We start from the raw sequence: 19,741 nt of genomic DNA, 5'->3' as shown, positions 1-19,741 counted from the left end.
CCCGCAGGGCTCTTCCTCCTCCCGGCGGCCCCCGACCAGCCGCGTTCCTCCTCAGAAAGCCCTGAAAAGCGTCGCTCAAAACCAGACCGAACAGACCAGGCGGGGACGTTCTGCCCCCCCCGGCTGGAAGCGGCCCCGGCTCGCTGCGAGCCCCCGAGCTGCGTGGCCTGGGCCTGCCTGCGGCTGGGGCGAGGAGCGGGGACGGGGCCTGGGGCAGAGGCAAGGTCCCAGAGGGATTTGGGGGGGGGGCTGGGGGGATTTGCAGGGCCGGGGCACGCGGCGCATCCTCCCAGAGCGAGGACTGCGGGTAGCCAGGAGGCGAGGAGCTTGGCGGGCCCCAACCGACGGAGGACACCAGCGGATCCCTTCGGCAGCAAAAGCAGCCCCGAGCACGGCAGGACGCGGCCCTGGGGACGGGCGAAGCTTTGGGGACCACTGGGGGATCCCCCCCGGGCTGGCGGAACGGATCTTGGCGAGAGAAGAGCGGGGAAGGGACGGGACGGGACGGGACGGGGGCTGCAGGCCGGCGATCCCGGCCGCCGGATGCCCTCTGCTGGGAAGAGCACCGGGAGAGGCTTTGCTGCTGATCCTGGCCCTAGCGGGTGGTAGAACCCTTATTTCTCCCCGAAAAGCCTCCCCACGTGCTTCCATCGCTCAACGCTCCAGGAGAAACAAGAAGTCCCTCTGCTAGGTGAGGCCACGCACCGGACAGCCTGAGAAGCCTTAAACCCACGCAACCCGCCCCCACTGCCAGAGGATCCCAAGTGGAAGAGCCCCATTTCCACCCATTTCTCCAGCCCCACGCTCAGCGCCTGGCCGCATTTGCAGCTTTTTTGACCTTAGCTTGCTTTTTCCAGTCCCAAATTGTCAGGGAAAGTCGTCACTGAACACACAAGGAGTCCTTCAAATGCTGCCGTGCAGCAGCGAGGAGGAGCCTCCCCGTGCCGAGCCATATCGAGCCTGAGGAAAACGATGGGGGCAAAGGCGTCTCCTTGCGTTTCCTAAACGGTGGGCGTTCGATGCAGCTGGGAAGCGGTGCCAAGGGCCACGGAGCACTTCCAAAGGCTGTTCGTCTTCCCTGCTGCCACTCCGCAGATGATGTTCCCAAGCTGAAGACATGTCCAGAGCTGGGGGGGGAGAGGGTCAGAAGGCAGAGGCTGGAGGCAAAGGAGGAGACTCAGCTCCACCACGGGACACACTGCTGTCCCACAGCCCTTGAGGCACAGCCACCAACCGGGGCCACAAAGCCACCTCCACTCCCTCCTCTCCCCAAACCCTCTGTCCAAGCGTGGCAAGAGGGATGCTCACGCACCCATGCTGGTAACAAAACAAGCAGAGCCGCACTCACCATCCTCCATAGGTGCCGACCCCAGCCACAATACAAACAAAACGGAAAGGCTCTCGCAGGGACGACCTCTGGAACGAAGCCCCAGTGGAAATTTCCAGGGTGCTGCTCAGAGCCCCGGCAGGAAAGCTGTGTCCCTGCAAATGGATCCCACCCCAGGAGGAGAAAGACAGCTCTAGGAGTCCGTGCGCATTTGCTTGATTTTATTAGGACCGACACATTCATCGTATGTCACAACGTCACTGATCAATGAGCTTTAGAAAAACCAAAAACGCCAGCACCAGCCAGCAAAGTAATGGGGCTTATATAGTAACACTTCTGAAAAGGCTTTAAATGCTTCCTCCCAGCCCTCGTGCCCCCCCCCCCCCTTTCCCCCCACCCCAGTTCTCACAGCTTTGATTGTATCCATAAGCATGGTTTGACAAAATGTTTCCCAGCTGCCAGGTTATTCTCACAGAGGCTAAAGAGAACTCAAAAAAAATAATAAAAGCCCAGGAATTATTTTAATGTTAAAAATAAAATAAAATAAAATAAAAGCAGATATGGCAACACTACTAGTAAAGTGGAATACATCACAGAAACAAAAGTCTTTGCAGGCAACACTGTTTGGATAGGAGAACACTTGATGGGTGAAAAAATGTGAAATTCTAAATTATATACAATAGTATCTAGGGTGGCTTTGAAAAACAGTCTCATTTAATGTGATTCAAGGTTTAACTTGCCATTATCTATTGCTTATTTATTCAGATCTGTAATAACACTTAGAGACGGATGTGTAAAAATGAGACAGTGGAAAAACCGCTTTTCGTATGAAACGCCAAGCGTACGCTCAGTCCGATGTGGAATGTACCTACAGTCATTTCATGTACAGGGCTCTCATCGCAGCGCTGCTCGGTGCAGATCCGGCTGGTCTACGGCTGTCCCGCATGCCTGCGGCGAGCTCTTTGAAACTGCCCGCAAGCATCTTCCCCTCTGAAACACGTTTCAAGTGGAAAGTCTTACTTGCCCGGCTGTGAACAGACAGGATCTGAAAACGTCCGGTAGTGAGATGGAAACAGGCAGAAGCCCTAATCCTTATGAAGGACGAGATTCAGTTGTTAAATTTTAAGGGGTATCCAATGGCTTTTTCCAGGCACTCTACCAAAGAGCCAGCAGAAAGAAAATCCCTCTCCACTTCCACAAATTTGATGTAGATGGATTTTGGTGAGACACCGGGCTCTACAATGCAGTTCTGAGATAAAAACGCATTGATCCCAACCCACTCTTTGCTGAAGGTTTTGGTGTTTGCCTGAAAATGTAAAAACAGGCACTGCTGGAGAGTCCTGACCTCGGCAATGCCAAGGTAACAGTAGATAATTCGGGCAGACTCCATCTCCACCCCCACCCGGAGAGAGGCCTGCGGTGATGGCACCTCCAGCTCCCCTTGAGTCTCATTGCCAGGATCGGGGCCTCGGTGCTCCGTGAGAGGCGAGTGGGGCTTCTCATGACACTCTTCATACCCAATGGCATACAAGCCCGGGCTTTTGGGGATGCCTCCTGGTAATAAATACTGAACGATATTTCCTCCCGTTGGCTTGGAGTGAGCAATGGGTATCCAGTCAATCTCCATGTGCAGCTCGAGGCACCTTGCTTCACTAATAGTGATCTCTAGGAATTTGTAGTAAACATTTTTCCAGTTCATCTTCTGTACTCTGGTCATGATAACCCTGCCCTCTGGCTTCTCCGAGTTGAAATACTCCCGGAGCCGTTTGCCAAGGGGCACCTGCGAGCTGATCTCTGCGTAGTGGTAGCGAATGTCCTCCTTCCAGCGCGTGTTGTAACCGATGCCAAAAATGGCCAGTTTGTTAGAGAGATGTAGCCTGGAGAAGTCTGTCCAGCTCTGAAACAGCTCCCACTTCAACTGGACAGACTCCAGGATTTGCATAATGTTCTGCATCACGTCACGCTTCCTGGAAAAATGAACAGAAGGGTAAGCTGTCAGTAACCGCTCGGCTAAGATCAGAGCTGCTAAACCACCCCAGCCAACACACCAGCTTTCAGAAAACACTAATCTGCTGCTCGGCACAAGGCACAGCAGAGAAGGTGCGAGCAGGGCTGCTGCTGTCTGCACGGGGAAGGCTCGATCTCAGCACTGCTTTACAGAATCTTTATGAATTGGGCAGTGTCAAGGCTGACAAGACAATTGCGAAAATTCACGTGCTGAGGAGCTAAAGAACCACCACGCTGCACATTTGCTAGACTGCTTTTTAAGCCATGGGTATTTAATTACTGTATACATCCTACATTGCTACATGAATTTCCAGACTGCAACACCACACTGATGTCTTTTAATTAACCTCAGCAAAAACAAAACAAAAAAACTCTCAAACAAGAAACTGAACTCCATCCAATCCCCTCTAGCAAACTGTGCTTTCTGCTGGAAATAACCCGGAGAAGAAAACGTGAGCTGCCCTGCTGAGAGATCTCCAAGTTCAGGTTCAGAGAAAGATTTCTGCTCTTATTGCTACCACCACACCCAGAACCACACTGTAGAAATGTACCTGTATTGCTTAAAAGCAACTGCAAGCAAACATTTCTCTGGTACCACTAAATTAATGTGAACTCTTTTTTTTTTTTTTTTTTAACAGATGCATGTACAGCCCTGAAATACTTTGCTTCAGCTTGTCCTGCTGTTTCCTCACAGAAGTCTAAGTGCATTTGCCTTCACCTTGCTCAAAAAAAAAACAAAACAAAAAACCCAGAACTTTCCTTTCTTCTTGAGGCAAAAGGGTTGTCTGTTTTTACCTCCACGCTTCCATAATTCCAAAAATGGAAATGGATTTTGTTTCAGCTTCCCAAATGAAAAAAAAAAAAAGTTTGCAAGCACAGTGAGCAACTACAGTGAAGACCAGGGCTGACTTTTCCAGAGCAATCCCCCTCTTTTCCTCTTACCTAAGGCTCTCGTTTCAACCAACTGCACGCAGACATCCTCTTCTTGCTTATTTGGAAAATTACTATCTTGCCCAGAAGCTGTGCGTGCACATCAGCACGCGGTCCATCAAAGACAACTGAAGCTGCATCCCTAATTTGTTACCGACACTCACATGCTTCCACCTAAGTCACTACCCTGAAATTAGTGTCAGCGAACAACGGGTTGTAATTGTAAAAACACAAAACAAGCCAAGGAGATCCAAAGGCTCGCTGCCAGCACTGGGCAAGAAACAGGGCTCCCGGGACGTGGAGAACTCACCCAGGCCACAAACCACAACCCAAATCCACCCGCGACAAGTGCGCCTCTGCAGAGCAGAAGATGCAAGCGAAGATTCCCTACTCCACAGCTTGCTGCTGGATCGGGACACAAGCGAAGCATTAAGCCGCACCACGATGCATATCTGAAATCCCTCCAGAGATCAAATAACGAAGCGCTTGCATTTCCAAAGATTTCTTTTGGCTGCTAATAACGACGCCAGTGTCAAAGTAAGTTTCACTGCAGGGATTCACGCATTGCTAAGCGATCAGGCAGGAGCATTTGCATACATCTGAAGTAAGCAGGATGAATGAGACACTTCGAACATAATTAGTAGACAGAACTATTGATTTTGAGAATTCTTGCCCTATAATCCAAGTCACAGGAAGATAGCACAATACTGTTGGTAACTGAGAAACATCTTGGTCCAGCCAAAGTCATTTGAGAGCTAGCTCCACTCAACTCTCCTCACCTACCTGTTACACTACATCTGTAAATCTGCACTGCAATCATATGGGTGTCACCACGTCCCAGAGAGGATCAGGGGCTGAAGCTACTGGATGCGTTTTCTCCTCCCACTTCCCATCAGAACGACATAACGCACCTCAGTCCCTGCAGCGGGTGACAGAGCTTTCTTCTGCGGGGTGCACATGAACTCCCTTCTTCTTACGGGCTCTTACCACCCACCTCTGCCGATTCATCATGGACCAGCACCAAAGGCAGCAGAGCTCCACAAGCTTGCAGTAAGTGAGGAGCTGCCAAAGCTGCTTCTTTTTACCTGAGGCAACTTGTGTTTGCTGTGTTCACGAAGATTGCTTTAATTCCCTAAAATCAGCCGTCTGTAACAGCTCCCTACAGAGTTAGGGCATGAGACTGGTGAGACTGTAAGGTCAGAAGTATCAACCGGTTATGAAACAACTCCTTAAGCAATAGCAGACAACACCCCACAAACTGCACGGGACAGACACGGGGCTGAGATTCTCACAGTTACTTTTCTGCCCAAAAAATCTCTACGTGGAACACAGGCAGGTTATAAAGGTATCTCTTTCCACTTTTGCATTATATTGATCTAACGGTTCAAAGGAAAAAAAGCGTTGGGAGCTACAGACCCTTTCCACAGCGCGAGAGGGGTTCAATCGTTCCATCAACTTCACAGCTTCTCAGCTCAAAAAGCTTTTTTTTTTTCTTCCTAGGTGCTGCACATCCAAATCAAGCCTAGTATGCTCCAGCTTACTTTACAGGGACAAAAATGAAGAGGCAACAGCATCCCAAGTTTTATCTATTTTACTCAGAGGACTGCTGGGGACTGACTTCAGTTTGCCAGGCAGGTGGTTCAACTCCACAGTGAAGTTTAATATAAAGGAACACGGACTGGCACGCTGCGTTTTCCCAAATGCAACACGTGATTTTGGGAAAGCTCTCCAACTGCTGGGTTTACTCTAAGCTATCCATTTCTTCCTTGGCAGACTGAAGTCGGCCTGGTCTCAGGACTGTTACGCTCCCTGCTGAACAACTTTACACGTGTTAGGTGACCACTGGCTCTGCAAGCTTCACACAAGCCCAAGCCCAACACACTGAGTCTGAGCAGCCCAGGCCGAAATCACTCACTCCACCCAGTGAGAGGTAGGGCTTTATCCATCTAGCATGCAGTGTATTTCAGCTTTCTAGCAGCAGCAATCTTGCCAACCAAGCAGAAGAATGTCTGGATAAACCTTAAAAGGCATTTTGGTAAGCGCATCGCTGCTGTGATCAACACGTAACAGAGTTTGTAGAGCACTAAGGAGGGAAACTGCTTGGAAAGCACAAGGTAAGAGCCAGAGGTTGTTAAAAACACCTGTTGCATTGTCAACAAACTCTTTTTTCTTATTTTAAATTACTTCTTAGAAGTCACTTCCACTTTCCCCAGCCTAGCAGCAGAAGAGAAGACTAGGAGAGAAACACCATACAAGAAAAGCACATGAGTATTTACTTCAAATACATTTATGTTTACAAACCCTACAGCATACAAGCCTGAACTTTTTCAATGGATAAAAGTGGAAAGAACATTCTCTATAGCTTTCCTGATGCTTCTTCAGATGCTGAGCAGCAGTGTCACTACGCTTGGAAGATGTCATCTCAGACTTGCGCTTTAGACTTTTGGAAGTGTAAGTTCATCCTCTGGGGACAAGACACACAAGGTGACATAGTAAACAGCTGGCTCAGTGCAGGGCCGTGCAACAGCAGCCTGTTTTACCAGCATTACACATTCATTCCATTAAAGAGAGACAGAAGAGAGACAGCCACACTCAGTTTAAGGAAACAGTCCCATCCAAACTCAGATACATGAGAACACAGTGTGGGTAGATTTTCATTCAACAGTGAAGGAAAAAAGCTAGGAACAAAAAAAAAAAAAGCCACCTTTATTAATTACACCATAAATACTATTGCTAAACTTAGTTCAGCATAAAATAGAGCTGAAGCTCTGGTAAAAAAAAAAATTAGTCACTCATCAAACAACTCCTGCTGGGAACAAGAATAATTTCACTAGAGACAATCTCCAGCAGCACCTCACATATCAGAGAAGATACGGGCTTCCCATGGAGGGAATCTATCAGCTTGAGCACAGAGGAAGCAGTAGGGAAAAAGAAATGTTAAAAATGCTCTGCTTTTCATTTTAGCATCTCCCCTCCCCACTTACACCAGGATCCAATAGCTCAGCAGCAGTCCCGCTGCTGAGCTTCACTTTCCCAGTCCCCACCCAGCACCTCCAGGTATAAGGGCACTCTGCACCTTGACCAAAACACTGGCTGATGAAAAATGGTACCAAGTACCCCCAAATCATGCTACAGTCATGACTACACATGGGGCCAAGCCCAGGAACCGGGAAGCATGCAGTACTGTAGCTGTGCTCCCCCATTCTCCAGAGCCAAGAGCTTAAGGCACAGCTAACTCTGTGAAGACAGCCCCTCCTTTCACAGGCATGCAAAATTTGGGCGGGGGGATGACACACTGGGTAGGGGGGCAATTGAGTGGGAACTGGGAATAAACCCCTTAGCTGTAGTTTTGCAATCACTTACACCGCAGCTCTGTCCTGCTAGGTAACAGCTAAATTAATGTGATGTGGCTCAAGCACAGGCAGCTGCTCTGCCAGAACACAGAGCTGAGAGCGCTTCTTGTCTTTCTGCTGGTTGCAGGAAGACAGAAACACCTAACATGGCACAGTCAGTAGAAGCCAAACTGTTATTTCTCTCTCTCTTTAGAGCAAGGAAACAAAATCTGAGCAAGTAAAGAGTTTACCCTGGTTCAGCCCTGTGACACACAGGGCCATCTCATTATTCATCTGCAGAAGGTGCCCTAGAGCTGCATTTTACCACGTTGCGTACTACGACCCTCAGCACCTGGCTCAGACTGGTCATCTGCACCTCCTTCTCAGAAGCTTTTGCAACTCAAATGAGGAAAGTCTCAAGACTTGGTGCAAATTTATTCTCAGGCACTGTTTCTAAACAAAAGCAGACTTCAAAGAAACTGAAACAGCTGGTTTCAGTGAAGGATCTAACTCCCCAGGCTTTTTCTATTTCACCTTCCAAAAGCCTGCAGTGAAAAAACCAAACTCCTCACATTTAAAATAGTAGAACAGCATCTTAAGTAGCATTTCACTTTTCAAAACAGTTTACTGGGAGGCAGTAGCATGCCAAGGGAATGCAACAGCATGGCCAATAGGGGAGAGTCCACCTGACAGAGTAGTTGTTTTAAAGAGGAGTTGTTTTCTATCTGAAGTCAAGAGGTGCAGTGCTGTCAGTGCTAACAGGCTGTGCAGCTTGCTTGGAGATACAAGGCACTAAGTTTGCTGATGCATAACCAGGTCCGGATGCTGGCTAAACTCAAGGAAGAGCTCAACCCCTGGCACACAGCAGGCAGAAGCAAAGCACGCTGTCTTGCTTCTGCAGACCTCTGGTCTGTTGATAGCAATGGTGACTTCTTATGTGTATGTTTTATCAGAAGAAGAACAGTCAGAAAAAGTTCCAGTGCTCAGAGAGCTCAGTATTAAAGCCTGAAGCTGTGCACTGTAGTGGAATGATAAGTTTCCTATAGCAAGCACATTAGAGACACTCTCACCTTCATCCCTCCTGTTAGGGAAATAATCTTTATGTGTTTTCTACAACCATGCTCCCATGTTTTTCTACAAGCTGCTCAGCTCAGCTCCTGGAATCTGCTCCCTCATAAGGGGAGCAAAGGATTCCTGATGGACTGCTGCTGGTTTTCACAGTGCCATGCTCAGCCTCAGGGATATGGAGGTGATAGCACTGCAGAGAAATCCCTTCCAAAAGCCCATGGGAGGGAGAAGCAAAGACAGCAATTTAGGAACACATGTACAAATAGCCAGGCATCTCCACACTGGAAATTCTCCACTTTAAACATCTCAACACAAGATTCACCAGAAAACGTGAATGTATCTTCTCTGAACACATCATCACTTCCACCAATTTTACTGAGATTATTTCAGCTTTAAATTTCCACATGCCCAAGAAAGCAGACAAACTGGAGGCCTGTGTTCTTTGAAATAAGCTACATGCATTTTAAAACACCGTCCAAAAACATGAATAATTTTGGCATCTATTTATTCTCTGCAGCTTTCAAAATTAGACATTTTTCTTTTTTTTTTTTTTTTTTTTCAGTTTTTAAAAGTTTTTTAAGTTAAAGATAATAAATACCCAGCTTATCGACAGTATCTGTCAGGCTTCTCCAGACTGCTTGTAATCACTCCAGTCTGAACGTTCATTTCCTTATCTGATTTCCAACTGCTGATTTTCCAATTGCTGATTCCAACTGCTGACAACTGCTGAGGTGCTAAACTGGACAAAGTAAACCCTGGCACACCAGCATGCAGCAATCTTCCACTTTTCAAACCCCTAACTTGAAAATCTGCTTTTGACACTGCTGGGCCACACTGCCCAACCACATGAAGTTTAGCAAGAATGAGTGCCAGATTCTTTACCTGGCAGGGGACAACCCTGTCTATACGTACAGCCTGAGGGACAAGAGGCTGGAAAGCAGCTGCAGAAAGAGATCTGGGGGTTCTGGTTGACAGCAAGGTGAAGACAGGTCAACAGACTGCTCTGGCAGCCAAAAGGGCAACCGCACCCTGGGGTGCCTCAGGCACGGCGCTGCTAGCTGGCGCCAAGGGAAGGGACTGTCCGGCTGTGCTCTGCCTGGTGAGGCCTCACCTCAGGCACCGTGTGCAGGTTTGGGCACCACAGTATGAAAAGGACATAAAACTACTAGAGAGTGCCCAAAAAAGATAGTGAAGGGTCTGGAGGGGAAGACATGTGAGGAGCGGCTGAGGTCCCTTGGTTTGTTCAGCCCCGAGCAGAGCAGGCTGAGGGGAGGCCTCATGGCGGCCTGCAGCTCCCTCACGAGGGGAGCGGAGGGGCAGGTGCTGAGCTCTGCGCTCTGGGGACAGTGACAGGACCCGAGGGAATAGCGTGGAGCTGGGACAGGGGAGGGTCAGGCTGGGGGTTAGGGAAAGGTTCTTCACCGAAAGGTGGCCAGGCCCTGGAACAGGATCCCCAGAGATGTGGTCACAGAATCGAGCCTGTCAGAGTTCAAGAGGCGTTTGGACAATGCTCTCAGACACATGGACTGATGTTTGGGTTGTCCTGTGTGAACCCAGGAGCTGGACTCGATGATCCTTATGGGTCCCTTCCAACTTAGGGTATTCTATGATTCTATAACACCTTCTACTTCACATCCCTGACAGTGCAGAAGGCATGAAGAATGCTTATTTACTTCTTTGCTTTTCATTGCTTGATGTAGTGAAACAGCATGTTTTTCAGGTTTCTTTACAGCTTTAAAAGACACGATCCGAGTCGGTTTGATCTGAGTCTGACTTCCTTGCTCCTCAGAGGGGAGAAAAAAAGCCACTTTCAGCAAATCACTGTGTTGGAAAATGCTCTGTGCTTCCACTGAGCACGTAAGATTGGCTTATCACCTGCATGCTTCACAAAATGCCCAAGAGCTCAGAGACACCCGTGAATTTTAGAGAGCTTGGGAGGAGAAAATAAAACCCCGGCTCTGGACAGTCTGATCCAGCCATGCATCTACACAACAGAAATCTGGAAGAGAAGATCAGACAGTATGAACACACCACATGCTCCTCTGAGCCTTGACCTCAGAACATTCAGGTTTATTTTCAATGCAACTCCCTAAGGCACATCCTGAAGGTGAAATTAACCATGAGGAGCTTCTCAGGGCTGTTCTAAGAGGCAACAACAATGATTAGAGTGAAAAAAAATTATTTTTCTCCAGTTGCTAACTGGAATTTGCTCCACATTAAGGAAAACAAAACTGACCATCAGGTACAGGCTAATCCTGGAAAATGAATCTGAAGAGAGGAATTTGATGAATCTAAGCCATTACAAAGGTCACTTTAAAAAAAAGATTTGGGAGATTTTTTAAAAAATTACTCAGTTATAGTAAAAAAAAAAAAACTGTTACATTACTAGCTAGGGACACTTTGTAGATGTGTACAGCAACAATGATTTATCATCATACACAAGCTCACTTTCCAGCATAGGAAATACCGTATTTGCTTTAGCCAACCCTATAAAAGGGTTGGTGGTGTAAGACACCATGGTCCACATGTGTTCCCACCCTAAAGGGCCTGCAAGCCAATTTGAAATAGCTCAGTTCATCACATTCTGATCTACAGTTACCCTATGAGTATTAAAACACAAGAGGCTGGAAGAAAGTAGCCCTGGTCTGAAGAAATATGGCACAATTCCTTTCATTTTTTGAAATACTCCGTGTTATTGTTGGCGAGGCAATGGAGATTCACATGCTCAAAACATTTTAAATGCTCCAGTATTTGTCAGATTAAACCAATCCAAAAGGTTACAAGTCAGATCTGGAAAGTTATAAAAATAAAAATCACGAGCTTTGGCATGCCTTCCCACCAAGGAGGGGAAATGCACGAACTTTTCATGCAAGCATTACTCACACCAAGCCAAGTCAACAATACACACTACTACTGAGATGGTGTCTCGTCAGTCTCTTTCCTCCACTTCACCTATATTCCCCTTTTGATCCATTTTAAATATCTAGTCACTGTGCATCATTGCACATGTAAACACCTAGGTACCCAAGTTATGAACCTGTAGTTGGTTTAGTGGAAAAAAATGTTACAACACAAAGACTGCTTTATAAAAAAAAAAAGTTATTTTTTCCTTATGTCCAAAGGGGCAAAATTCAGGCAAGTTCATGCAGATGGAAAAAACAGATTATAAATAGATTGAAGAGTTTGGACTCATCTCATGATAACCGCGGCCTGCCCACACACATCCCTAACAGTTCTGATGTGTATATTATCCACTTTTTAAGTCCTTGCATTCATGCAGTGAGTCTTATTTGCTGTATGATGAAGCCAAGAATGGACAAAGTTGTGAAGCTTTTCAGATGTTCTGAGGTAACTGGAATAATGCATAAAGCAGATTCAACTGTATGAATAGTCTTGCACAATGTATTTATAATTATAATCAGAAGTTTCAAATATCCTCCCTCCTGCACAATATCCCCAGGGAAATACATTCCAGGGTAAAACATTCATAAATTACTTACTGAGTGTCTTCTGAAGATTCCTGTTTTATCTTTAATGTTCTTTTTGTGGTAGGCATTTCATCTGAAAGGTAGAATTCCAACACACAGTTATGTTTTAAATAATGTTCCTGGTGGGTTTTTTTTCTTCCCTTTTTTTTTTGTGTCTGTATCTGTGTCTGTGTGTGTGTGTGTGTGTGTGTGTGTGTGTTAAGGCTGAAATTGAAATCAAACTTGCTTCTTAAGTCCACTAAATTCTGCCACATACACAAGACAGCTCCAGATCCTACATCCTTCTTACAAGAAAAAAAATAATTCTTTTATATGACATGGTCAGTTACAAGATCTGCATCTCTCTCTGCAAGTGCAAAACCTTTCAAGGACAATAGCATAATTCCTGTTATTAAATCACAAGTCAATTTAATTACGAACTACATTGTGGGAAAAAAAAAAAAGAAGAGAGACTATTCTGCTTTCAATAGCACATTTGAAGAGCAAGCACCAGAACAAATGCAGCTGTATTCCATTTAGATTTTGTGTGCTAAATGCTTTTCTCATAACTTCTCTGAACATTAAGAATATTGTAAGCCTAAGTGCACCCAAATGCCTCTGTAATACAACTGAATGAAAATGGTGACAAACTAGGAGACCACAGTTTGAGTCACCAGAACAACTAGATGGAATTAGCTGTCATTTACTTATGTTTTGAAGCATCATCATCTCCCCGCCATTTCTCTCCTAAGAGAAATTCTCTCACCATATTTCTGACTCCTAAACTCCTTAGGGAAGAACTCTAAGAGAACTAGAATATGGTTAATTTGCAAGTTGGCTGTTTTAATACCAAATTGCAATTTAATCCTCTTTCAAAGCATCTGCATTCACCGGTCCCCTGAACACAGATGTGTATAGGTATGTGACTGCAACTCCCGTTCCTGTTCAGCCTACAAATCACAAGGAAAGGCACACCAACAGCTTTTCCCCCAATTCATCTTCTAACTACTGCCTCACCTGAGTCTCTGCTGAATTTGATCAACTTTGTTTCCGACATGAAAATAAGATCTGCTTCTCTACGCTTACACAAGGGAAGAACACGCACCATAAGGTCCATAGCTCAAGAGATACAAATATGCTTAAGGAAACCCACTTTTCCACTGCAGCTGGACAAAACTGCCCAGATTCATGTGCTTTCTTTTTTGATTAAGAATATGGTTGTTGGCTCCGTTTGACAACATCAAATAAACCACAGGCAACAAGCAAATCTCCAAATCAATTAATGTACTGATTCTTACGCAGAGAAACTGATACCACTAATTCAAGCAGGAAAAGCATGTGAGCTTGCTTACTTTTTGAAAGCCACATCTGGACATAAGCATATTTACATGTTTAAAGCAAACATACCAGTTAGGATAAATGGGAAGAAGGAGAAACATTCTTATAGTCCTTGGTACCAACAGCAGCAGCTTGGACATTGTTGACCTGACCTTGTTCACCCCTCTGATTATTACCCATTAGTGATAATTCAGGCTGGCAGAAATGAAATTGCTGAGAGAAGCCTGAGGGCTATCAAAAGGGACTTCAGGGGATTGGGGTGGTTGCTGGATGGAGTGGGTGTGCAGGTGGTGTTTTCCTCAATCCCTTCAGTGGTGGGGAGGGATACTGAGCAGAACTGGAAGGCCCAGCTGATTAATACATGGCTGAGAGGCTGGTGCCATCACAGCAATTTTGGGTTTTTTGATCATGGGGAGGTTTACTCGGCACCTGGCCTCATGGCTCCAGATGGGTCCCACCTGTCCCAAAGCGGAAAACGGACTCTAGCCCGAGAACTGGCAGGGCTCATCAAGAGGGCTTTAAACTACGTATAAAGGGGGTTGGGGGGAAAAGAGACCCGACAGAGATAAGCCTGGTGGAGCAGTCCCAGGGTTGAGGGCGAAGGCAATGGTGCAACTCAAGTGCATCTACACCAATGCACGCAGCATGGGCAACAAACAGGAGGAGCTGGAAGCCATTGTGCAGCAGGCAAACTATGACCTAGTCGCCATCACTGAAATGTGCTGGGACCACTCCTGTAACTGGAGTTGGCTACAATGGATGGCTACAAGCTCTTCAGAAGGGATAGGCAGCTAAGGAGGGGCGGTGGCGTGGCTCTCTGTATTAGAGACTGTTCCAATGCTGTTGACCTCGGGGTTGGGAATGAAAAGGTAGAGTCCTTGTGGATAAGGATCAGGGGGTTGGCCAATACGGCAGGCATCCTGGTGGGGGTCTGCTATAGACTGCCAAACCAGGATGAAGAGACAGAGGAGGAGTTCTCCAAGCAGCTGGCGGAAGTCGCTCAATCGCCAGCGCTTGTCCTCCTGGACAACTTTAACTTCCCAGACATATGTTGGAAAAACAATACAGTCCTGAGGAAGCAGTCTAGGAGGTTCCTGGAGTGCATGGAAGAGAGCTTCCTGTCTCAGCTGGTTATTGCGCCTACCAGAGGGGGTGCCCCGCTAGACCTGCTGTTCACAACCAGAGAAGGACTGGTGGGAGATGTGGTGGTAAGGAGCTGTCTTGGACAGAGTGACCATGACATGGTAGAGTTCAATATTATTGGAGAAGTCAGGAGGGGCATCAGTAAAACTGCTACCTTGGACTTCTGAAGGGCAGACTTTGACTTGTTCAGGACACTGGTAGGGAGGGTCCCTTGGGAGTCAGTCCCGAAGGGCAGAGGGGTCCAGAAAGGCTGGACACTCCTGAAGAAGGAAGTCTTCAAGGCGCTGGAGCAGGCTGTCCCCGTGTGCCATAAGATGAGCCGACAGGGAAGAAGACTGGCGTGGCTGAACCAAGGACTTTTGCTGTGTCTTCAGGAGAAAAAGAGAGTTTATGCCTGGTGGAAGAAAGGGCAGGCAACTCAGGGAGAGTACAAGGAAGCTGCCAAGACATGAAGAGGAAAAATCAGGAAGGCCAAAGCCTAGCACAAGCTCAACCTGGCCACTAAGGTCAAGGATAACAAAAAATGTTTTTCTAAATATATTAATGGCAAGAGGAGGGCCAAAGAGAATCTCCATTCTTTACTGGATGCAGGGGGGAACATGACTGCTGAGGAGAAGGAAAAGGAGGAGGTTCTTAATGCCTTCTTCGCATCTGTCTTTACTAGCCAGACCACTGATCCTCAGAGTACTCGGCCTCCTGACCTGGAAGTCTGGGATGAGGAGCAGAAGAAACCCCCCACAGTTCAGGTGGAAACAGAGACCTGCTGCTCCACCTGGACTGTCACAAGTCCATGGCACCAGATGAGATCCACCTGAGGGTGCTGAGGGAGTTGGCAGATGTGATTGCTGGGCTGCTTTCCATCATCTATCAGTGGTCATGGTCATCCGGAGAGGTCCCAGATGACTGAAGACTTGATAATGTGATGCCCATCCATACGAAGGGTCATAAGGAGGACCCAGGGAACAACAGGCCTATCAGTCTGACCTCGGTGCCAGGAAAGGTGACGGAACAGGTCATCTTGAAGGCAATCATACAATGTATGCGGCACCACTGGGGGATTAGGCCCAGTCAACATGGGTTCACGAAAGGCAAGTCCTGCCTGACCAACCTCATCTCCTCCTATGGCTGGTGACCCTCCTGGTGGATGAGGGAAAGGCTGTTGATGTCGTCTACCCAGACTTCAGCAAGGCCTTTGACACGGTCTCCTGGAGAGGCTGGCAGCCCGTGGTTTGGGCAGGTACACGCTTTGCTCGGTTAAAAACTGGATGGGTGGCAGGGCCCAGAGAGTGCTGGTGAACGGCGTGAAATCCAGCTGGTGTCTGGTCACCAGGGGTGTTCCCCAGGGGTGGGTGTTGGGGCCCGTCCTCTTTAATATCTTTATTGATGACTTGGATGAGGGAATTGAGTGCACCCCCACTAAGTTTGCAGACGACACCAAGCTGGGGGGAAGTGTCGACCTGTCGGAGGGTAGGAAGGCCCTGCAGAGGGACCTGAGCAGGACGGGTCGATGGGCAGAGGCCAAGGGATGAGGTTCGACATGGCCAAGTGCTGGGTCCTGCACTTTTGGCCCAAGCAGCGCTACAGGCTGGGGGCAGAGTAACTCGAAAGCTGTGCAGAGGAAAAGGATCCGGGGGTGATGATTGATGCTCACCTGAACACGAGCCAGCAGTGTGCCCAGGTGGCCAAGAAGGCCAACGGCCTCCTGGCTTGTGTCAGGAATAGTGCAGCCAGCAGGAGGTGATCGTCCCCCTGTACTCGGCTCTGGTGAGGCCGCACCTCGAGTGCTGTGTTCAGCTTTGGGTCCCTCACTACAAGAAGGACATCGAGGGCCTGGAGCATGTCCAGAGCAGGGCTACGAAGCTGGTGAAGGGCCTGGAACACAAGTCCTGTGAGGAGCAACTGAGGGAGCTGGGGTTGTTTAGTCTGGAAAAGAGGAGGCTCAGGGGAGACCGTATTGCTCTCTACAGCTACCTGAAAGGAAGGTGTGGGGAGCTGGGGGTTGGCCTCTTCTTGCAGGTAACTAGTGACAGGACTAGTGGGAATGGCCTCAAGTTACACCAGGGGAGGTTTAGGTTGGAAATTAGGAAACATTTCTCAGAAAGAGTAGTCAGGCATTGGGACAGGTTGCCCAGGGAGGAACATTGTCCCTGGAGGCGTTCAAGGAAAGGTTGGAGCTGGTGCTTAGGGACATGGTTTAGTGGGTGACATTGGTAGTAGGGTGATGGTTGAACCAGATGATCTTGGAGGTCTCTTCCAACCTTAATGGTTCTATGACTCTAAATCCTGCTCATATTTAAGCGAACAGCGTTTGAATGGTAGCTGGCACCCAAGGGCCTCCAAAGCAGAATACTGCTGACAGGGAAAACATCTGGTAAAACCAAGGTAGTGGGTGGAAGGAAAGGAGAGACAGGGAATGCACTGTCTTCTTTTCCAAGGTTTCTGGCCACATAACCCTTTTCTCCTGATCTGGATACTCCACCAGCCTTCAAGAACCACTGTTTGCTTTTGGTGATGAACAGGGAGCAATTTCTCTCCCTTTTCTCTCCATGGAGATCAGCTGTTTAGCATCTGAGCACATTATGTCCCAAACACCAAAGTCAGTACTGTATGAATGCAGAGCACAGGTAACATCAGAGGGTGGAGACGCACTAACGGGATTTCTTACCCAATTCCTGTTCACCAGTCTGGTAGCAATGAAGATCCTGACTGTGGTTTCCCCAGTCCTCCTGCGAATACTCTTCCATCGTGCTGCCATCCGACTCCAGCTCTTGATACAAGCCACTGCTGTTAATGAGGACAGGCTGGCAGGGCTGGGAATCCCATCCTCCCTGTCCAAACACCTGCTCCAGCTGTTCAAACGTGTAGCTGCTTTTCCTCTTCCCAACACCATGCTCCTTCACACGGCTGTAACACCTGCGAAGGGTCTAAGACAGAAAACTGCATGTTAATCACCTGGAGGCGATGCTTCGGAAGAGCACACATTCACTTGCAGACAGTTACACAACTGCTAGGCAGACTTTAGGTTTTTACTTCTGCTGCTCAGTATTTGCCACACGCTCACAAGCTAAATGCAAGGCTGTCAAGTTAATCTACGCCTGGCAGGAAGCATCGTTTTTATCCGAGGTTCCTGATGCAGTGTTTTAGCTTTAACATCTACAACACAGAACAAAGTTGCATAGCAGCTACAGGTTCATCAGATTTAACTTGGGCAACTTATTCTCCTCCCCACTTCAGAATCCCCAGACCTGCTATGTAACATAGGGAAAAAAAAAAATAGATCCCCAGTCAGAGATACCAACCAGCCAAGAAAATGCACACCTATTACAAGGAGGAGAAAGCAGAGCTGGTGTTGTGGCCACAGCTTGGAGAAGGTGAAGCAGGGAGGAGAAGGAAAGGAAGAAAGAAAGAAGAGTCCCCAAAAGCACAGACAGTCCAACCTTCCTTACTCTGGTAAGAAGACATAAGGTACAAAATGTATGCCTAAGCTATTCAGCTAATAAAATATATATTACTTACATATTTTGCATTCCTTACTAACTCACTCTGTCTCTTGTGAAGCTGCTGAAATTTAAAAGAGGTCAAATCAATAATGCTCCAAATTCCCAGACTTCGATATCAATCATTAAGAAACAGTACTCAGATGGCTCTGTCTAATAATCCATTACAACAGATTTCAGTGCAGAGGCCAAAACCTCCAATAAAGACAGATGCAAAAACCTGTTCTGGTTTTGGTGATCTCTGCAACATCCTGTACTGATGGCCAAGTTGGCAGCTATGCATAGCACAAAGCCATAACAAGCCTATGAATTCCATCTACATTTCCCCCCTAATCCAGAGCTACAGGCAAGTTATTTGGGGGGAAGTCTTTATGAGCAACCCCCAATGTTTTTAATTCAACCACCACTCTGCTTTTAAAAGATAACATCCTGCTCCAGGTTTACTGTATCTGAGCAATTTGCCGTTTGGTAGATTTCTAGAAAGCGTTTTTTCCACATTAAATTTCTTAGACTGTTCGGGTGCTAACTTAAATGGCAATCAGAGCCGGCTCTAGAGTTCAAAACAGGCATTCATTTGGGAATAACTAGTCATGTCACCTTGTTTTCTGGTGGAGGATTACAGCTCTTAAATGACTAGCAAGTACACAGCATTGCAGAAAACGTTTGGTTTTCCCCCAAAAGGAACCTTACATCTCCAGAAAGCTCAAACGTACCTAATGCTCCTCATATACTGGTTTAACAGCATCAGCAGGAGAGGAATATATTTCTAACCAGTTTCCTCGTGATATTCAGAGCCCTGGGGGCAGCAGCAAAGCTGCTAAGCAGCAAGTCAGTTTTACCCTGCTGTTTCAAAAACAAAACACAACAGAAAACCCACATAAGCACAAAGGCAGCAATAAGCACAAGAGTTATCCCGTGGTTTAGGAAGAGAACCTGAAAGCTTTCACCTCACCCGCTGTTGGGAGGTTTCAAAGCAGAGACCCCTTCTTCCACCACGGCAGAGGCAGTTTCAGACCACTGCAGTTCGGGTCACAAGAGCTACAGCCCAAGTGACACCCGAGCACGATTTTCTAGCAGCCACTTTGGAAGAGTGACCGGGGCAGCCCGACACGTCAGCAGTTTGAGGTTTGGTGACCTGATTTTGCCTTTGCTACTTCTCAGGATAAGCAAGCAGATCCTCTTTGGATGGACGCCAGCAAATTTTAAGATTCCGTCACCTCTGCTGCAAATGGGGTAGATAACAACCGTCTACGTAATCCTGAAACCAAGAACCCATCCAAGAAAAACATCGACACTCACTGGAGACAACTTCCATTCCCAGTGGCTGGGCATACAGATGAACTTGGTTGTTAAAGTTGGCACCAAGAACCCCTCGGGAACACCGAGGCAGTTTTAAATGGTCAGGTTTGCCCTGTGCTTCCCTTTCAGAGAAGCGCACTCGAGAATATATTGCCTCTCTCTTTTAATCTAACTTCTCTCCACTCAGTTCAAGTCTCAGAGCAATACAGGCAAACTCACGTATCCGGCCCGACTCTCTTTTTAAAATCCATACAAGGCAGATTTGGGAAATACGCTTCCCGATCTCTAATTCCTACATCTGCCCCAGCCCATGCACCAGAGCTAACTACAGTT

The 19,741-nt window shown here is 47.3% G+C and overlaps 1 protein-coding gene across 12 annotated transcripts in view; it reads right to left on the bottom strand.

Moving 5' to 3' along the window:
- Window positions 1-1,533: 1,533 nt before the first annotated feature.
- MSANTD2 (Myb/SANT DNA binding domain containing 2) overlaps window positions 1,534-19,741 on the bottom strand; it is a 30,029-nt gene continuing 11,821 nt past the window's right edge. For 4 of the 12 annotated variants that reach the window (XM_040534344.1, XM_040534347.1, XM_040534346.1 and 1 more), the window contains 3 exons: window positions 17,278-17,536; window positions 12,165-12,225; window positions 1,720-3,294 (listed from right to left, as the gene is read on the bottom strand). In XM_040534344.1, coding sequence (XP_040390278.1) covers window positions 2,436-3,294; window positions 12,165-12,225; window positions 17,278-17,536 — 1,179 coding nt within the window. In that variant the 3' untranslated portion in view covers window positions 1,720-2,435. The other 8 variants (XM_040534343.1, XM_040534342.1, XM_040534348.1 and 5 more) reach the window with 8 other exon arrangements.

The sequence above is a fragment of the Cygnus olor genome, chromosome 22, assembly GCF_009769625.2.
Source record: "Cygnus olor isolate bCygOlo1 chromosome 22, bCygOlo1.pri.v2, whole genome shotgun sequence".
NCBI classification, from domain to species: Eukaryota; Metazoa; Chordata; class Aves; order Anseriformes; family Anatidae; genus Cygnus; species Cygnus olor.
This window is presented reverse-complemented; position numbering and strand designations above follow the sequence as displayed.